The sequence below is a fragment of the Vipera ursinii genome (genome assembly GCF_947247035.1).
Source record: "Vipera ursinii genome assembly, chromosome: 5".
NCBI classification, from domain to species: Eukaryota; Metazoa; Chordata; class Lepidosauria; order Squamata; family Viperidae; genus Vipera; species Vipera ursinii.
Window position 1 is genome coordinate 67,392,826 of NC_139518.1, and position 17,082 is coordinate 67,409,907.

A 17,082-nucleotide genomic window follows, 5' to 3' on the forward strand; every position below is an offset into this window, starting at 1 on the left:
CTTACTCATAAAGTTATCCATGGAATTCTGGCAAAACCCTGTTCTATAATAATTCTCCCTTTTATTGTATGTTTATAGCTGGCTGAAATCCATGGGGTGCCTCGTGGACTTTATGATGGACCTGTTCATGATGTCATAGTAACGGCTAAAGCTGTTGCTCCAGCTCCTACCTCAAGGATAGCTACATGCTCAGGCAAAATACAAGTTCCACCAATCCGCAACCTTCATCAGTCAGGCTTCAGTCTGTCTGGTAAGTCAAGTTGTAAAGAAAAAAAAATTGAGGTGATAACAGAATTATCAAAATGAAACCTTACTATTATCTTTTAGATCATCAATTGGTAAGCAGTGCCTGACTTAATTATTTTTTTTATTGAAAAGTTTTAACATACAGTTTATCTTTAACAGTCCCCCCTCCCCCTCCCTTCTCCCTCCCCCCCTACCTCTCCCCCCTCCCCCCCGACTTCCCAGAGCTAAATACAAGGTATATATATAAAAAAACAATCATAAACAACCATATACTAACAACCATAAACTCTAAAATCCATCACTCTCTAGCTTATATAGGATAAGACAAACCTTAGTAATATTAAATATATATAGAGAAGCTAAAAGAGAAAAAAAAAGAAAGAAGACTTATTCAAATGCTACATGAAACTTCTTAACCCTATACTTGTTCTGGATATACTCAATCCATTTTCTCCATTCCATAATATAACGTTCTTGCGAGTGATCTTTCAAATAAGCCGAAATCTTCGCCATCTCTGCCAGGTCGGAAACCTTTAAAGTCCATTCTTCTATGGTCGGCAGTTCCTCTTTCTTCCAATTCTGACCTATCAAAAGTCTTGCTGCCGTAATTAAATTTAACATCAACTTAGTGTCCACAACCGTAGCATCCGTGATTATTCCCAACAAGAAGAGTTGTGGACAAAACTTTATCCTTTGCTTAAAAATCTTCTGCATATTCCACCAAATTTTTATCCAGAAAACCTTGATCTTTTTACAAGTCCACCATACATGAAAATATGTTGCATCTTTATCACCACATCTCCAGCATTTTGGCTGATAATTTGGATACATACTTGCAAGCTTTTTAGGATCTAGATGACATCTATAAAACATTTTATAAAAGTTCTCTCTTAAATTTTGAGCTTGTGTAAATTTTACGTTCCTCACCCAAATCTTTTCCCACGTGTCCATTGTGATAACTTCCTGGATGTTTTGGGCCCATTTTATCATACAATCCTTAACAAGTTCTGTTTCTGAATCAATCTCTATCAATGCAAGATATATCCGTTTAATATGTGCTGGTCCCTGATTTCTAATTTGCTTTATCAGATTTTCATCAGTCATTGTAAAACCATTTTTCTGATCTTCTTTCCACCTGGCCCGTAGCTGAGTATATTGAAACCAATTTTGAACAATCTTCTCGTCTCGCAAGAGACTATATGGCTTCAAACACCAAACATTTCTTTCCAAGCTTAGAATCTCCTTGTACGTAGTCACATCATGTTTGAAACCAGCATGTATATTTTCTATTGCGTGTTTTGGAATTGCCCACAATGGTATCTTACAATCTAGCTTATGTCTGTACTTCTTCCAAACTCTCAGCAATGCCTGTCTTAAAATATGCACTCTAAACACATTATCTACCTTCTTATCATACAACAAATATGCATGCCAGCCAAACAGCAAGTCGTGGCCCTCAAGATTTAATAATCTCTCTTGTGTCAAATTAATCCAATCACTTATACCTGCTAATGCAGCAGCTTCATAATATAATTTAAGATTAGGCATTTTAAGACCACCTCTTTCACGAGTATCCTGCATAATCTTAAGTTTAACTCGTGGCCTTTTCCCTGCCCAAACAAATTTGTTGATACCTCTCTGCCATTCCTCCAAATTAGAATCTTTCTTAAGAACCGGTATCATTTGAAATAAAAATAAAAATTTAGGCAGGACATTCATTTTTACTGCTGCGATTCGCCCCAACAAAGACAATTGCAGTTTTTCCCAACTCTCCATTTCTTTTTGGATTTTTCCCCATAATTTTTCATAGTTATTTTTATATAATTTTGTATTAGAGGGCGACAAAAACACCCCCAAATATTTAACCCTTTTGACAATCTCAAATCCAGTTAACCCTTCTAAAAGGGCCTTTTGCGATGCTGTCATGTTTTTAGCCAAAATTTTAGTTTTCTGTACATTAACTTTAAATCCAGAAACCTTCCCATATTGCATTATTATCTCCATCAGGTCCACAACAGAGCTCTCCGGCTGGGTCACTGTAACAACCAGATCGTCTGCGAACGCTCTCAATCTATAATCCTGATCTCTAATCTGTATACCCTTAATTCTTTCTGAATTTCGTATTTTTACCAATAATATCTCCAATGTTAACACAAATAACAAGGGCGATAACGGACACCCTTGCCTTGTGCCCTTCTCAATATTACATACTTCTGTCAGGCTATTGTTAACTATTATTCGGGCTGTTTGTTTTTGATATAATGCCCTAATTGGTTGCAAAAATTTATCCCCAAAATTCATTTTATCTAAAACTTTCATCAAAAATTGCCAATTCAATTGATCAAAAGCTTTTTCAGCGTCTAAAAAAATTAGTGCCGCAGGGATCTGGTTGTTCCTTTCCAAAAATTCCAACACATCTACTATATGCCTCACATTATTTTTCATTTGCCTACCACTAATAAACCCAGTTTGATCCCCATGAATCACCCGTTGCAGAACCCTCATCAATCTATTAGCCAACACCTTAGCAAATATCTTATAGTCTGTATTTAATAGTGATATCGGTCTATAGTTTTTTACGTGAGTAGCATCTTGGTCTTCCTTCGGAATCAGAGAGATAAAGGCAGTTCTCCAAGATGGAGGCACCTTTCCCCCTCGCTGGATTGTCTGGAACAATTCCTTTAACAGTTTAACCATCTCTAATTGTAAATTTTTGTAGTAGGCCGCAGTCAAACCATCTGTACCTGGCACTTTGTCAACCTTCAACTCCTTAATTACTGTAAATATTTCTTCTTCTGTAATCAGTTGATTAATTTCCTCTTTTTGTACTTGTGTAAGCACCGGGATGCTAGCATTCTCCAAATATTCATCAATGTCTTTTTCATTAATCTTCTCCTTAGCATATAATTTAGAATAAAAATCCACAAAGGCTTCCTTAATAAAATCCTGTTGAAACACCATTTTTCCCTTGTGTTCAATTTTGTCTATGTTAGAAGCCCTCTGCTTTTTCCTTAGTCTATAAGCTAGCCATCTACCTGGCTTATTAGCATTGCAAAAAGTATTATGCCTGGCAAACCTCAAATTGGTTGCCACTTGATCAGCCATTAATTTATCAAATTGTCCTCTTAATAGCTTAATAGCCTCCTTAGTCTTCACATCCAATGGATTCAAAGTCAAAGCATTCTCTTTTTCCTTAATTTCGTTCTCCAATTCTTTCCTTCTAGCTTCCAAAGTACGTCTATGTTTGTTGTTCATATATATCATATATATATCAACACTCCTCTCATATAGGCCTTGCTAGCATCCCAGACCATATCCATAGAAGTATCCTTATTCATATTAATTTCAAAAAAAATCCTTCATTCGCTGTTTACACTCTTCCACATTTTTCTGGTTTCTAAACAAATTCTCATTTACGCGCCACGGGCGCCTATCTCTGTTATCCTTATTAATCTCTAACCATACTGGGCTATGGTCAGAAATAGCTCTTGCACAAATCTTTACCTTCTTAATCCTAGAAAAAAAATCATTAGTCAGCAAAATAAAGTCTGACTTAATTATTATGCAGCTCTTAGGAACTTTTCAGCACTATATGTGCTGAATATATATGAAGGAAAGCTGGATTGGAAGAAGACGAGCATGGTTTTAAAATTGGAGGAGTGAAATTAAATATAAAGAGGACCAAATTAATCACAACAGGTACAAAAAAAATTGAAATAAAAATATCAAAGTGGTAGAAAGCTTCTACCTTTTGAGCAGCGTGGTGGCATAGAGGTGGAGCTTTTGCCTCATAATCAGGAGGCTGTGTGTTCGATCCTACGTAGTGGCAGATATTTTTAACTCTGGCCACAACGGAAAAATATCTGCTGTGAGCTCCACAGAGACATCAGGAAGGGCATCCGGCCAGTAAGTACTCGGCTTCATTCAGTTGCCCCAACTCCACTCTGATGCAATGGATTATAGGGTCATTAAAAGAAAAAAAAGATAGCTTCTGCCTTCTAGTAACAACCACCAACATTATTGCAAAGGAACAAGCAGTTGAGAAAAATACTACAGACTAACACCTAGTAGAGCAGCCATGAAAGTCTTGGTGAGTTATTGAAATGCCATGATGAGTCTATATCTACAAATAGTGCAAGCCATAATATTCTCTATGTTATAGAAATGAAAGTTGGACTTTAAAGAGCCTAGATAGAGTATTGATGCTTTTGAACAATGGTACTGGAGAAGACTCATGAGAATACAAGAAAGCCAAGAAAGCAAATGTTTCATTGAACAAATCATCCCAGAGTTCCTATTTGAAGCACAAATGACTAGGATCGTATTATCCTACTTTGGACATATTATGCAAAGACATGCAGTAACTCTGGTAGAAGACTCTAATTCTGGGAAAGGTGGAAAAAAAGAGAAGAAGAAAATGGATCTGCAGCAAGGAAGAGAGACTAAGTAACGTAGGTATGGATATCCCTTTAGAAGATTTGAAGGATTTGGTTAGGGACAGATCGTTGTGGAGAGAATCTGTGTGGCCATTAAAAGTCAAAGACAACTTGGTGGCACATAATGTAGTGATGATAAAGATAATAATATTTATTCAGTAGGCTATAGTTACTTCACTATCAAGTCACATGTAATATGCCAGTAGTTTCATTTTTTGATAACAATACTTAAATGCTTAGCTGCTAAGCATTTGAGAATCCCTTAGGTCTATTCCGGCTAGCTAAGCATTTTTCATTTTCATTTTCATTTTTTATTAATTTCAATTATGGAAGTTGAGCACAATCATAAATCCGTTCTATTGAAATTAGTACAAATTTCCTCCCTTTTAGTTCCTCATATTTGATTAAAAGACTGGAAGTTGAAGGCTTTTTTTTTAGCATTCTTTTACATGTGAATATGAAGACCTAGTTTCCAAAATATCTTTTCACATGATTTTGGCAAATTTCAGCCTTAATTTATTCAGTTTCCTTTGTCAGCATAAATATGTTTGGTAGAATAATTCTATGAAGTCTAATCAGAAATTTTTTTACATCTGACTAAATAGGGCTTACTTTGGGGAAAATACTTTTCAAACTTGGGTTGAAACTAAACATTAAGAAAACCAAGATCATGGCATCTGGCCCTCTCAATTCCTGGCAAATAGATGGGGAAGAAATGGAGGTAGTGACAGATTTTATTTTCCTGGGCTCCAAGATCACCGCAGATGGGGACTGTAGCCAAGAAATTAAAAGACGCTTGCTCCTCGGAAGGAAAGCCATGACAAATCTTGACAGCACACTAAAAAGCAGAGACATCACCCTGTCAACAAAAGTGCGTATAGTCAAGGCTATGGTCTTCCCAGTTGCAATGTATGGCAGTGAAAGCTGGACCATAAGAAAGGCTGAGCGCCAAAGAATTGAAGCCTTTGAACTATGGTGCTGGAGAAGACTCCTGCGAGTCCCTTGGACTGCAAGGCGATGAAACCGGTCAGTCCTAGAGGAGATCAACCCTGACTGCTCTTTAGAAGGCCAGATCCTGAAGCTAAAACTCAAATACCTTGGCCACCGAATGAGAAAGAAGGACTCACTGGAGAAGAGCCTAATGCTGGGAAAGATTGAGGGCAATAGAAGAAGGGGACGACAGAGAATGAGGTGGCTGGATGGAGTCATTGAAGCAGTAGGCGTGAGCTTAGATGGACTCCAGAAGATGGTAGAGGACAGGAAGGCCTGGAGGAACATTGTCCATAGGGTCGCGATGGGTCGGACACGACTTCGCAACTAACAACAACAACATACATCATATAGTAGATAGGGTTTTATACACAGAGAGAGAGAGAGAGTATATAAAATTGCAACCCAATTGACTTTTAATTATCACCCATGCAATTGCAACTATACAGCTGTATATACTGTATGATCAAATACATGTTTTCATTTACTTATATGTAGCAAGTCTATTTTATATCTCTTCTAGGATCTCAAGCAGATGACCATATTGCAAGGCGTACTGCGCAGAAAATTATCGCACCCCCAGGTGGACGCTCCAATATTACATCTCTGTCATAATAAATTCTGGCTGAAAATACCTGCATATAACCTTAATTATAACTGGCCATGCCCAGCCACTATTAAAAAACCATGGCCTAAATTTCCCACTGGTATCAATGGATCTTAAAACAACTTCTCTATGGCCTTGATTTCCACTAGGATACCTGAATTATGCAGGTGCATTTAACATTCTTTTTAAGTTACTTCTAATTATGAAAAGAATCTGCCTTGTCTACACTCCCCAAGCACCTCTTTTTACTGGAAGTATTTGGAAAATAGATTATTTTACACTGCCAAATTAAAGGGCTTGAATGGGAGTCTATAACAAAGAAATATGAAAATGATTTGCCTTCTAACTCAGGATAAAATTTCCCATTTTTTTCTTTTCTAAGTCAAAACAATAAATATACCCTTTCCCAATGTATAGATTTAATTACATATAGTAAATGCATCCCCTGTTTCCCCCTAAATCTTCATAAACATGCCTGCAATTGTACAGATTTCTAATGAAAAACTTTGTGAAATGCTAGCTGGAGATTAGGTAATATCCAAGAAATACCTGAATACATGTTTTTGATTTTCTACCAATAATTTATGCCTTTTTTTCTGGGAATGACTGCTGTACTGTTTTAATACAACTTATTTCTATTCCCCCGCCCTTTTTTTTACCGAAAGCAACCTACACACACAAGGCCAAATGCTTACCTATCTTGTTCCTCTGTGTGCATAATGGTAAGCCTTAAATTGTTTTCTTTTACCATGGTGAAGTATTACATTTGAATATCTAAAGACGTGGAATAGGTTTGTTTGTTTTTTTCAAAATGCCATGTCAGCTGCCACAGCCCCACCAAATTGTGAAGCCGTGGCAAAAACTACAACTGATTTCATTTCATTTACACTTTCATTTAGTTGATTATAAGCGTAGACATTATGATTGCTGGTAACAGAGAAATTCTCTGATAGCCGCCCTAAAAACGTCTATGGAATTTTTGTATCAATGGAAGCCATACACATTTGCTAGGGGGGAAAAACAAGAGATGAAACGTGCATTCAATGTTGCAGTGCAATTGCAAAAGTGCAGACCTTGTGTTGTGATGTCATGCTGCACATATTGTCATTGACATTGTATGTGGGTGTGGAGCCTAACTGTTCTGTACCAGCCTACTACCGGCCCTGCAGAAAAGGCAGGGACAACCCCTTTACAAGAAGGCCAGAGGCTGGAACTAAGCCTGCCAAATTTATGGACACAAAAGCAAACAGAGCAAAACAAAACATGAACCATGAAACAGGAGCTATTCAAACGGTTGCCTTCAGCAAACCAGCCCTCCCACACATTCCCCTTTTAAACAGTTCAGGGCGTGGCTTCTCTCTGCCTCCTTCCGAGGTGCCCCATTGCCTTCCTGTTTACTCCTGCTTGACTGCCTCCTGCGTCGGGCGTCCTTGAACAGGGTGAGCTGTGGGTCATCTTCATCCACGCTGTCAGGCTCACACAGCTGGGTCTGCGTCGTAACCAGATGAGAGGGGCCTGGCTGAGGGCTCAGCGGAGCCTCAATACTATCCTCAGCAAGCTCTCCAACACCCCCCTCCTCTGAATCGTCCGACCCAACTGCCGAACCCACAGGCTGACCCTGAATCACAACACTAACAAGGTATACTTCTGAACTAGATCATGGCTAATGATTGATGTCAAAATGAGGAGAGCATAATTGGAAATAGGTTTACAAGCTTAGTGTAAATTTACCATAAACAGGTAATAATTTAATCCCAAACAAACTGTGAATAAAACATTCTTTCTCTTCTACCAGTCTTGTTTATAATATGAGAGGTAGATTTCATTCAGTTATATTTCTGCTTTTGCCTTGAATGTGCTTAGGACAGCTATAGTTTTGTTGTATCTTTGGAATCTTCATCAAGGTTAAGGCAATGAACTATGGCTGGAACTAATCATGGTTACATGTAACGTGTCAAGTCATTCCCAATATTTTTTTGATCCTGCCAGATGATGAAGAGCTACTTCACCAAATAGAGTGTTTCAAAATTATTGCCCTGAAGTTGTTTGTTGCAATTTACCAGTAAGCATTTATCAAGCCAGAAAGGGCTTATGATTTAGTATATCTATAAATCAGTAGGAGATTCTTGAACATATTGTTAGGAAACATTGTCACTCAGTATTGTGGCAGCATGGATATATTAAATACAAATGTGCTCTGAATATTGATGGAAGTAGGTGTATTAGTGTCTCTTTAGAGCTGGTATATAAATGCATCTAGTCTTTAAAGATAGCAGAATTTTTTAACACAATTGTGGATGTGCCAGTGTGTTTTTAGTCTTTGGTTAGTCTTGAATTTTTAAAGCAAATTATTTATATACTTTTTTCCAAGTATCAAGTGTAGACCTTATAAATAAAAAAAACATGTTTATGGAGGTCAGCTGCATACAGTTAACTTTTTATAAGACTTAAAGACAGGTTTATTATATTTAAAACACTGTACAGCAAATATGATCTTATATATTCCATATTATCCCATAAAATGATGGCTGTGACTCATTTTGCCTTCGTTATTTACATTCAATAAAATTCTTGAAAATTAGCAAAAATTCAAAGTCGGTTCATGATCTCTGTTTTAACGTATGCATGATACCAATTTGAATGGTTACTGTTTACAAAAACTTCGGCAATACTATATTCTCTGAAATGTATTTATTTAACACCAAAAGCAGCGAGCTAAGCCACCTTTACCTGTGAGACCTGTCCATTCTCCCGTGGGTGCCTGTGCTACCCCAAGGACAACATGTAGACAATGAAGCAGAAATGTCCATGAGCCCCAATCCTTTTCTCTCATGTGCAGTGCTTGCAACACTTATTAAAAAGAGGCAAGACTTTGCCCATTTATTTCTGCTATTTTGATGCCGTTATTCCCGACCCCCCCCCCATTCACAGGGAAGCCTGCAGTGGCAGGAGTAGTGTTGATAATATGAACATAACTTACAGCATGGAGTGGTGGTGTAAAAAGTATTGTCCATTTTATTATAGTCGCAGACCAGCAAATAAAAGCATTAAAACAACAATAATAGTAAAAAAGAGATAGTAAATATATTGTGATTGGTTGTGGATTAACAGTGGGCAGTTAAAAAGTTTGCCTAATTTTCCATAACAGCATAGCAGAATTTGGGCCCATTCAGAGAAACCACAACAGTTCATTTAGTGACCGAAGTTACAACAGCATTGAAAAAAGTGACTTGCGACCTTCCTCTCCCCACTGGTTTTGGGGAGGGATTTTCTTCATGTTAAATGGGGTCCTCTTTATAAAGGGAAATAAAGCAACTTTGGAAGCCGAAGTCCCATTCTTCTCTCCTTTTCTCAATGGGAGTTATACAGTTACAAGAAAAAGTATGTGAACCCTTTGGGATTACGTGGAGTTTTGCATGAATTGGCCATAAAATGCCCTCTAAATGTCATGTAAGTCACAACAATAGAAAACCACAGTCTGCTTAAAATAATACTACACAAACATTAGCTGTTGTCATGTTTTAATTGAACATAAGATGGAAACATTCACAGTGCAGGGTGGAAAAAGTGTGAACCTTTGGACTTAATAACTGGTTGACCCTCCTTTGGCAGCAATAACCTCAACCAAACATTTCCTGTAGTTGTAGATCAGACCTGCACAACGATCTGGAGTAATTTTGGACCACTCCTCTTCACAAAACTCAGTGTAGCAATATTCTTGGGATGTCTGGTGTGAATCGCTCTCTTAAGGTCATGCCACAGCATTTCAATCGGGTTGAGGTCAGGACTCTGACTGGGCCACTCCAGAAGGCGTATTCTGTTCTGTTGAAGCCATTGTTTTGTTGAATTACTTGTATGCTTTGGGTCATTGTCCTGTTGCATCACCCATCCTCTGCAGAGCTTCAGTTGGCGGACAGATGGTTGTATGTTTTCCTGCAAAATGTCCTGATAAACTCTGGAATTCATTTTCCCATCAATGACAACAAATTGTCCAGGCCGAGGCAGCAAAGCAGCCCCAAACCATGATGCTCCCTCCGCCATGTTTTACAGTGGGGATGAGGTTTTGATGTTGGTGTGCTGTGCCTTTTTTTCTCCACACATAGTGTTGTGTGTTTTTCCCAAGCAACTCAATTTTGGTTTCATCTGTCCACAGTATATTTTGCCAGTAGTGCTGTGGAACATCCAGGTGCTCTTTTGCAAACTTCAAACATGCTGCAATATTTTTTTTTTGGACAGCAATGGCTTCCTCCGTGGTGTCCTCCCATGTACTCCATTCTTGTTTAATGTTTTCCTTATTGTAGAAGTGTCAACAAAAATGTTAGCATGTGCCAGAGATTTCTGTAGGTCTTTAGCTGACACTCTAGGATTCTTCTTTACCTCATTAAGCATTATGTGCTGTGCTCTTGCAGTCATTTTTACAGGACGACCACGCCTAGGGAGAGTAGCAACAGTGCTAAACTTTCTCCATTTGTAGACAGTCTGTCTTACCGTGGACACATGAACTTTTGTAACCCTTTCCAGCTTCATGCAAGTCAACAATTCTTGATGGTAGGTCTTCTGAGAGCTCTTTTCTGAGAGGCATGGTTCACATCAGACAGTGCTTCTTGAGACCAGTAAACCCAAAGCAGGTGTGTGTTTTTAAAAGGCAGGACAGCTGTCAGCAACACATCCAATATCATCACACTGATTGGAGTCAAGGTTGGCTCACTCCTGGCTCCAATTAGCTCTTGGAGAAGTCATTAGGCTAGGGGTTCACATACTTTTTCCACCCTACACTGTGAATGTTTCCATCTTATGTTCAATTAAAACATGACAACAGCTAATGTTTGTGTAGTATTATTTTAAGCAGACTTGTGTTTTTCTATTGTTGTGACTTACATGATGTTTACAGCGCATTTTATGGCCAATTCATGCAAAACACGTAATCCCAAAGGGTTCACATACTTTTTTCTTGCAACTGTAGGTCATTTTCTCGGATTTTCTTCCGTCTAATGGTGAGATGCCATATTTCACCAAAAGAGCAGAATTTAGATGTTAAGCCTTTTATTGACTTAAGGGTACATTAAATATGTACTGTAATTGAATTGTGTCCCATTCTTTTACTAAAACGTACCCGGTGTGGCTGGCAAGAATGCAAATACCAGAAAGAGTTCAAATGAACTATAAACAGTTAAAATGAAATTTTAATGAAATTAAAAATGCTGCTAGCATTAATTAAGTAAAAGAAGGGCTGTGCTGTACAGATTTTTAAAATGTAAAAAAAAGCATATAGCTCTTTCAGAACAGCAATCAATACAACAAAAAGTTATCCCACAGGTGCCTTTCCCAAAACCCAGATGGACTTCCTTGTGTTTTTGGTGGTTTGTTTTTTGCTTTGAAAACATTTTGCTTCTCATCCAAGAAGCTTCTTCAATTCATCCTTTTGGAAAAAGCACCTTTGAGGCAACCATGACCTAGATGATTGAGATGTCCATAGATAGACAATGAAAGGTTTTCCCTAACAAAAATTAATGCAGCTGATGAAATCAATTTTTCATCTCTAATGAAGACTCCCTTACTATATATACATCCTCCAACGCTGAATTGGGGAATTGTGAGACCTAGAGTTTGGGTTCACTTTTGGGAAACATGGGGACGGCCTAAGTCAGGGGTAGGCAACCTTGGCTCTTTTATGACTCGTGGACTTGAACTCCCAGAATTCCTGAGCCAGCAGAGCTGGCTCAGGAATTCTGGGAGTTGAAGTCCATGAGTCATAAAAGAGCCAAGGTTGCCTACCCCTGGCCTAAGATTGTGAATAGTAGTACGTCTGTGTGATACTAGGTCAAACTAATTTTTTAAAAAAGTCTCCATCTTGATTTGGTTCTATGCAGAGAGCGGGCAACTACATTTCATTTTTGATGTGTGCCGTTGTGCCCACAGTAAAAAAATGACAATAAAGGATTATCTTATCCTTTTGTCTTTCCTCCTTAACTGTAATATCCTACGAATAGCTTAATTTGTGAAGATAATATTCTTTGGCCCTAAATATTCTGCACATATCACAGAGCTTTATTTCCAGCATGTATATGGATTTTCTGTATCTATAAAAACTGCCTGAAGCAGTCACATTTAAATGAATTGCCCCAATTAACTAGAATTTAAGTAAATTGGAAGTTTATTAATCCAACCTTCTCATCATACAGAAAAAGAAGACTGAAAAGCTAGCAAATAGTAAAATGGAATTTAGGTCATCTTTACCATCTGAGGAAGCTGATAGGGAGAATCACTTTTACTTGTAAGATTGACTTACAAGTAAGGTTATAAGGTTGCTATTCTGGATCCCAAAAATTAATCAGATAAAAAAAATTACATTAAAAGAAATCATACACCTCTAACATTAATTTTCAAAGATGACTACTTCCTTTCCACTTCTCCCTTCAAGTATTTCTGTTTTGATACTTATTTCAAACTTGATTATTTATACAATGAGCTTGGCAGGTTAATAGTCCATATGATTTAGATTTCCTGCCCTAGCTATATATTTAGCCTACAAATGGCCTCAGTGCCAAATAATATGAAGTAATTCTTTGTGTTTGAAAAAGTGGGAAAATGTTTTTCTTGCCACCGGTATCATTGAATCTTGCAAGTACCGTAGCATAATAGTAGAGCATGAATGAGTAATATAAAGACAATATCAACTGATGAATAATCTAATATGGGACTTGGTAAGGCTGCAAAGGACATGCTGCCAATTATTTGCGCATTCATCACTAGCTCAACATTGCTACAGCTCAGCGCAAGTTGCTACTTAAATGAGACAGAAGTGTTGCTTGCAGGGATTCTCTCAAAACATTCATTTTCTGATTTGAAATGGCATCTAGACCTGAAGTCTAAAAATAGGTCAAAAGATGCATGCATGGGTGTTTCCAGTTTGCACAGTCTGATTCAAAAGAGATTTCCAGCAGCAGCAACCATTCTCGACCTGCTCTTACAAAATACGTTTTTGAAAGCTAATAAATTTACAGAGGGAGGAAGCTAAGTCCTCAGTGACTAAAATATTGCAGGCTCTGGATGGCTGAACCCTGTTGTATTTCACTGCATCGTTTCAAAGAATAAAGAGAGACTCCCCTAATTGTAGAATAAATGTTAATTTTAAAAATGGTATCATTTTTAATGATGAGCACCTTGATGGCAATCAAGGATGAGCATCACTCATACTGGTACTCACAAGGAACATTGATTCTGCTTTTGTGTGGCATTCGCCTATTTAGCTTGTTAATTTTTCTACAATTTCTTAGTCTCATGGAATACTCAAAGGCTGTCTCATAGAAATAAGGCTCTTGCGCTGGGCTTGCATGTCATATATGCAAGAAAGAGGCGCTGATTGGTTTTGGCAGACAATTTTGAAGGTTTATGGTAATCCATAATTTGACTTGTAGACTATACGGCAGACTTGGACTTCACAAGCAGAAATACTGCTTTTCATTTCAATATTTGCACATCCCTTGAGAATGAGGTTCATTGTTCCCATTTCAAAACAAGCCCAACTCAAGATATTTTGTTAGCCCTAAGGGAAATTTAAGAAAAAATCCTTTTCCCATTTCTTTTCTTGATGCTCAAAACATGACACTGGTGGGAAACATAATAATTTTCTTCCATTTTTAATATTTTAGTGCAGCTCTTACTTAGTGTCTATGATTCCCTATTGTATCAGAGTTCTGAAGGAGAAAGAAATAGGGACAGAAAACCTTTGAGTAGAGAGGGGAATCTTGAAAGAAAAACACCAGTCAGAATACTACGTCCTCGACTTATGACCACAGCAACAAGGACTGGAAAAATTCATTGTTAAGAGCTAAGCACCCAATTTCATGACATTTTTGTTGCATTCATTAATTTAATCGCCCAAAGTTGTTAGGTGAGATATCTTGTGACTGACTTGGGACCTTGTCTGGCTTCTCCATTAAATTTGCTCATCAGAAACCAGCTGGGAAGGTTGTGTGGGAAGAATCCAGAGAAAGAAATATTTTGGGAAATATTAAAAAGGCAAAATATATTTCCCCAAAGCATTTTAAAGGCAGAAACCACACACACCGCAAGTCTCTCTGCCCCAAACAGAAACCAGGTCTGCAAAAGTGCAGATGTAATAATCTTGTCAGAAAGATTGGAGCCAGGAAGCTTGGATTAGAAAGATCCCTAGAATCAACAATCCCTCACACCAAAATATCCAACAGTTATCAGCCACAGCCCCAGGGAAGCAGGATATGACCTTTGGGACATAATAGGATTAACCCACCACCACCAATACCAAAAGGACACACTCAGACTCAGGTCAAAGTACATGACACAGGAAATACAAAGCCTCAAACAGGAACAGGAAACAACCTCAAGAGCCCCAGAAGGTATAAAAACTCACCACTCCCTGCTACATGTCGTCTGGTGGCCCCCAGGGGGAGGGCCTTCTCTGGGTGCGCCGGATTTGTGGAACCGTTTACCGGTTGAGCTCCGGATGGCGCCCGACCTTCGCTCCTTCTGACGGGATCTAAAGACCTACTTGTTTGAACAAGCCGGCCTGGCCTGATGGGTTTGGGTTTTATTATTGTTTTAACGTATTTTAACTTATTGTTGTAAGTTATTGGGCATTTTGTTTAATCTTTTCTTAATTTTTGTATCTTTGTATTTTAGTATTTATTGCCCTGTTCACCGCCCTGAGTCCTTCGGGAGAAGGGCGGTATACAAATAAATTATTATTATTATTATTATTATTATTATTATTATTATTATTATTATTATTATTATTATTATTATTATTATTATTATTATTATTATTATTACATGTGGTCAGTTTTCCCAGAGCCATCTTTCTGTCTGGCTCTCCTCTTCAATAAACCACAACCTTCTTTCTAAAGCAGTCTCCATTTTGTTTATTCCTGGCTTGGACTGGACCCTGAGGAAGATTTTTCTTTCCATAGTTGCAAATGGTGATCGGGTGACCACAGGGATGCTGCAATAGTCATAAATGGAAGGACCAGTCATGGGTTTCTTTTTTCAATACCACTGAATACTGTTTGCTGCTAAATGAATAGCTGGGCTGGTATTTGTTTTTAGAGAGAAGCATAGAATGTAAGGGCTGGAAAGGATCTTGGGGTTCATCTAGTTCAAGGATAGGCAACCTTGGCTCTGGGAGTTGAAGTCCACGAGTCATAAAAGACCCAAGGTTGCCTACCCCTGATCTAGTTCAACCTTCCACCCAGTGCTGGAATCCATTGCTACACCATTCCCAACATCCAGCCTCTGGATGAACATATCCAGCAGAGTCCTACTTTCCAAGGACATCTCTTTGTCGAACCATTTTTACCATTAGGAAACTTTTCTTGGGGTCCAACTGAAACTTGACTTCTTGCAATTAAAACCCATTCTTTCTTGTCCTGACCTCTGTAGCAACTCAATGCTTCTGTCTCCTCTTGTTCAGAACAACCCTTCGGAATACTTGGAAGACAATCTAGTTTTCTCCAGGCTAAACATACTGAAACCTTCCAACCATTCCTTACACATTTTTCTTTCCATGCCCTTTATCAATGGCCTTCCTACAAAATGGTATCCAAAACTGGATGCAATATGGGGAAACAATGACTTCTTGCTATTGTAGTTCTGTGGCTACCCTTTAGGACCCAAAGATGTTGTTCAAAAGGCAACTGGACTTTGTGTTTTATTTTTCCTTGAAAATGTTTCACTTCCCCATCATTCAGCCAGAACTGAAGAAGCTTCTTGGATAAGAAGTGAAAACCTTGAACAGTACCTTTGGGACAACCATGACCTCTATAGACATCTACCATTTAGGAATGCATTTGTATTTCTAGTATCCTGTTTTTGAAAAATGCCTAACCCTCTTTAGCTTTAACTTATCCATGTCATCCCCGCCTCCCAAACATATTTCTAAATTTGTTGAATCTGGCAATCCTGTAATCAAGTGTGCGTGCATAACTACATACTGTAACTACACTCCAGATTTGTCTACTGGTAGTAGCTTGAACTGCAAAATGGCATGGTCAGTCCCTCGCAGTGTCTTTGTGTCTTCATTCAAAACTTCCCTATTGGTTAGGGTCCAATCAGGAAGACCCTGTCAACCTTCTAGAAAATTAAAATCAGCAAAGCTACAGGGGAATTTTGGGGTCTGTGCAGAGTGAATTGGTTTTTCAATAGATGTCTAGATGGGTATTACAGTGTCTTTCCTTCCTGAAACTATTATGGCCCCAAAGAGCAATATCCAGACATTTTGCTTGACATAATGATTTATACTATAAAGGTAAAGGTAAAGGTTCCCCCGCACATGCGTGCTAGTCGTTTCCAGTGCTTGTCCGAGGACGTCTCCATGGTCATGTGGCTGGCATGACTAGACACCAAAGGCGCACAGAACGCTGTTACCTTCCCACCGTAGTGGTCCCTATTTTTCTACTTGCATTTTTACGTGCTTTCAAACTGCTAGGTTGGCAGAAGCTGGGACAAGTAACAGGCGCTCACTCTGTTACGCGGCACTCGGGATTCGACTCGCCAAACTGCCGACCTTCTGATCGACAAGCTCAGCGTCCTAACCCACTGAGCCACCGCGTCCCTTATTTATACTATACACATCCCCAAATAATAATTTTGTTGCTTTCTTTATTGGACTCCTACATTCAGATTCATTTCTTAATTCAGATAAGGAATGTAAACATTTCACAGTGTTCTTAATGCCTTGTAGGGTTTTTTTTTCTACCCCAAATTCTCTTCAAAGTTTGAGAAGAACATTTCTCTCCTTCCCTTCCACAATAGCAGCCTGAATTCAGC

At 38.4% G+C, this 17,082-nt stretch overlaps 1 protein-coding gene across 2 annotated transcripts in view; it reads left to right on the plus strand.

Annotated features, from left to right (window-relative positions):
* DPYSL4 (dihydropyrimidinase like 4) overlaps nucleotides 1-6,424 on the plus strand; it is a gene marked incomplete at its 5' end in the record, with an annotated part of 36,084 nt that extends 29,660 nt beyond the window's left edge. For both annotated transcript variants that reach the window (XM_083364760.1, XM_083364761.1), the window contains 2 exons: nucleotides 79-250; nucleotides 6,196-6,424. In XM_083364760.1, the coding sequence (XP_083220886.1) occupies nucleotides 79-250; nucleotides 6,196-6,287 (264 nt within the window). In that variant the 3' untranslated portion in view covers nucleotides 6,288-6,424. The remainder of the gene's footprint in view (nucleotides 1-78; nucleotides 251-6,195) is intronic.
* Nucleotides 6,425-17,082: the final 10,658 nt, after the last annotated feature.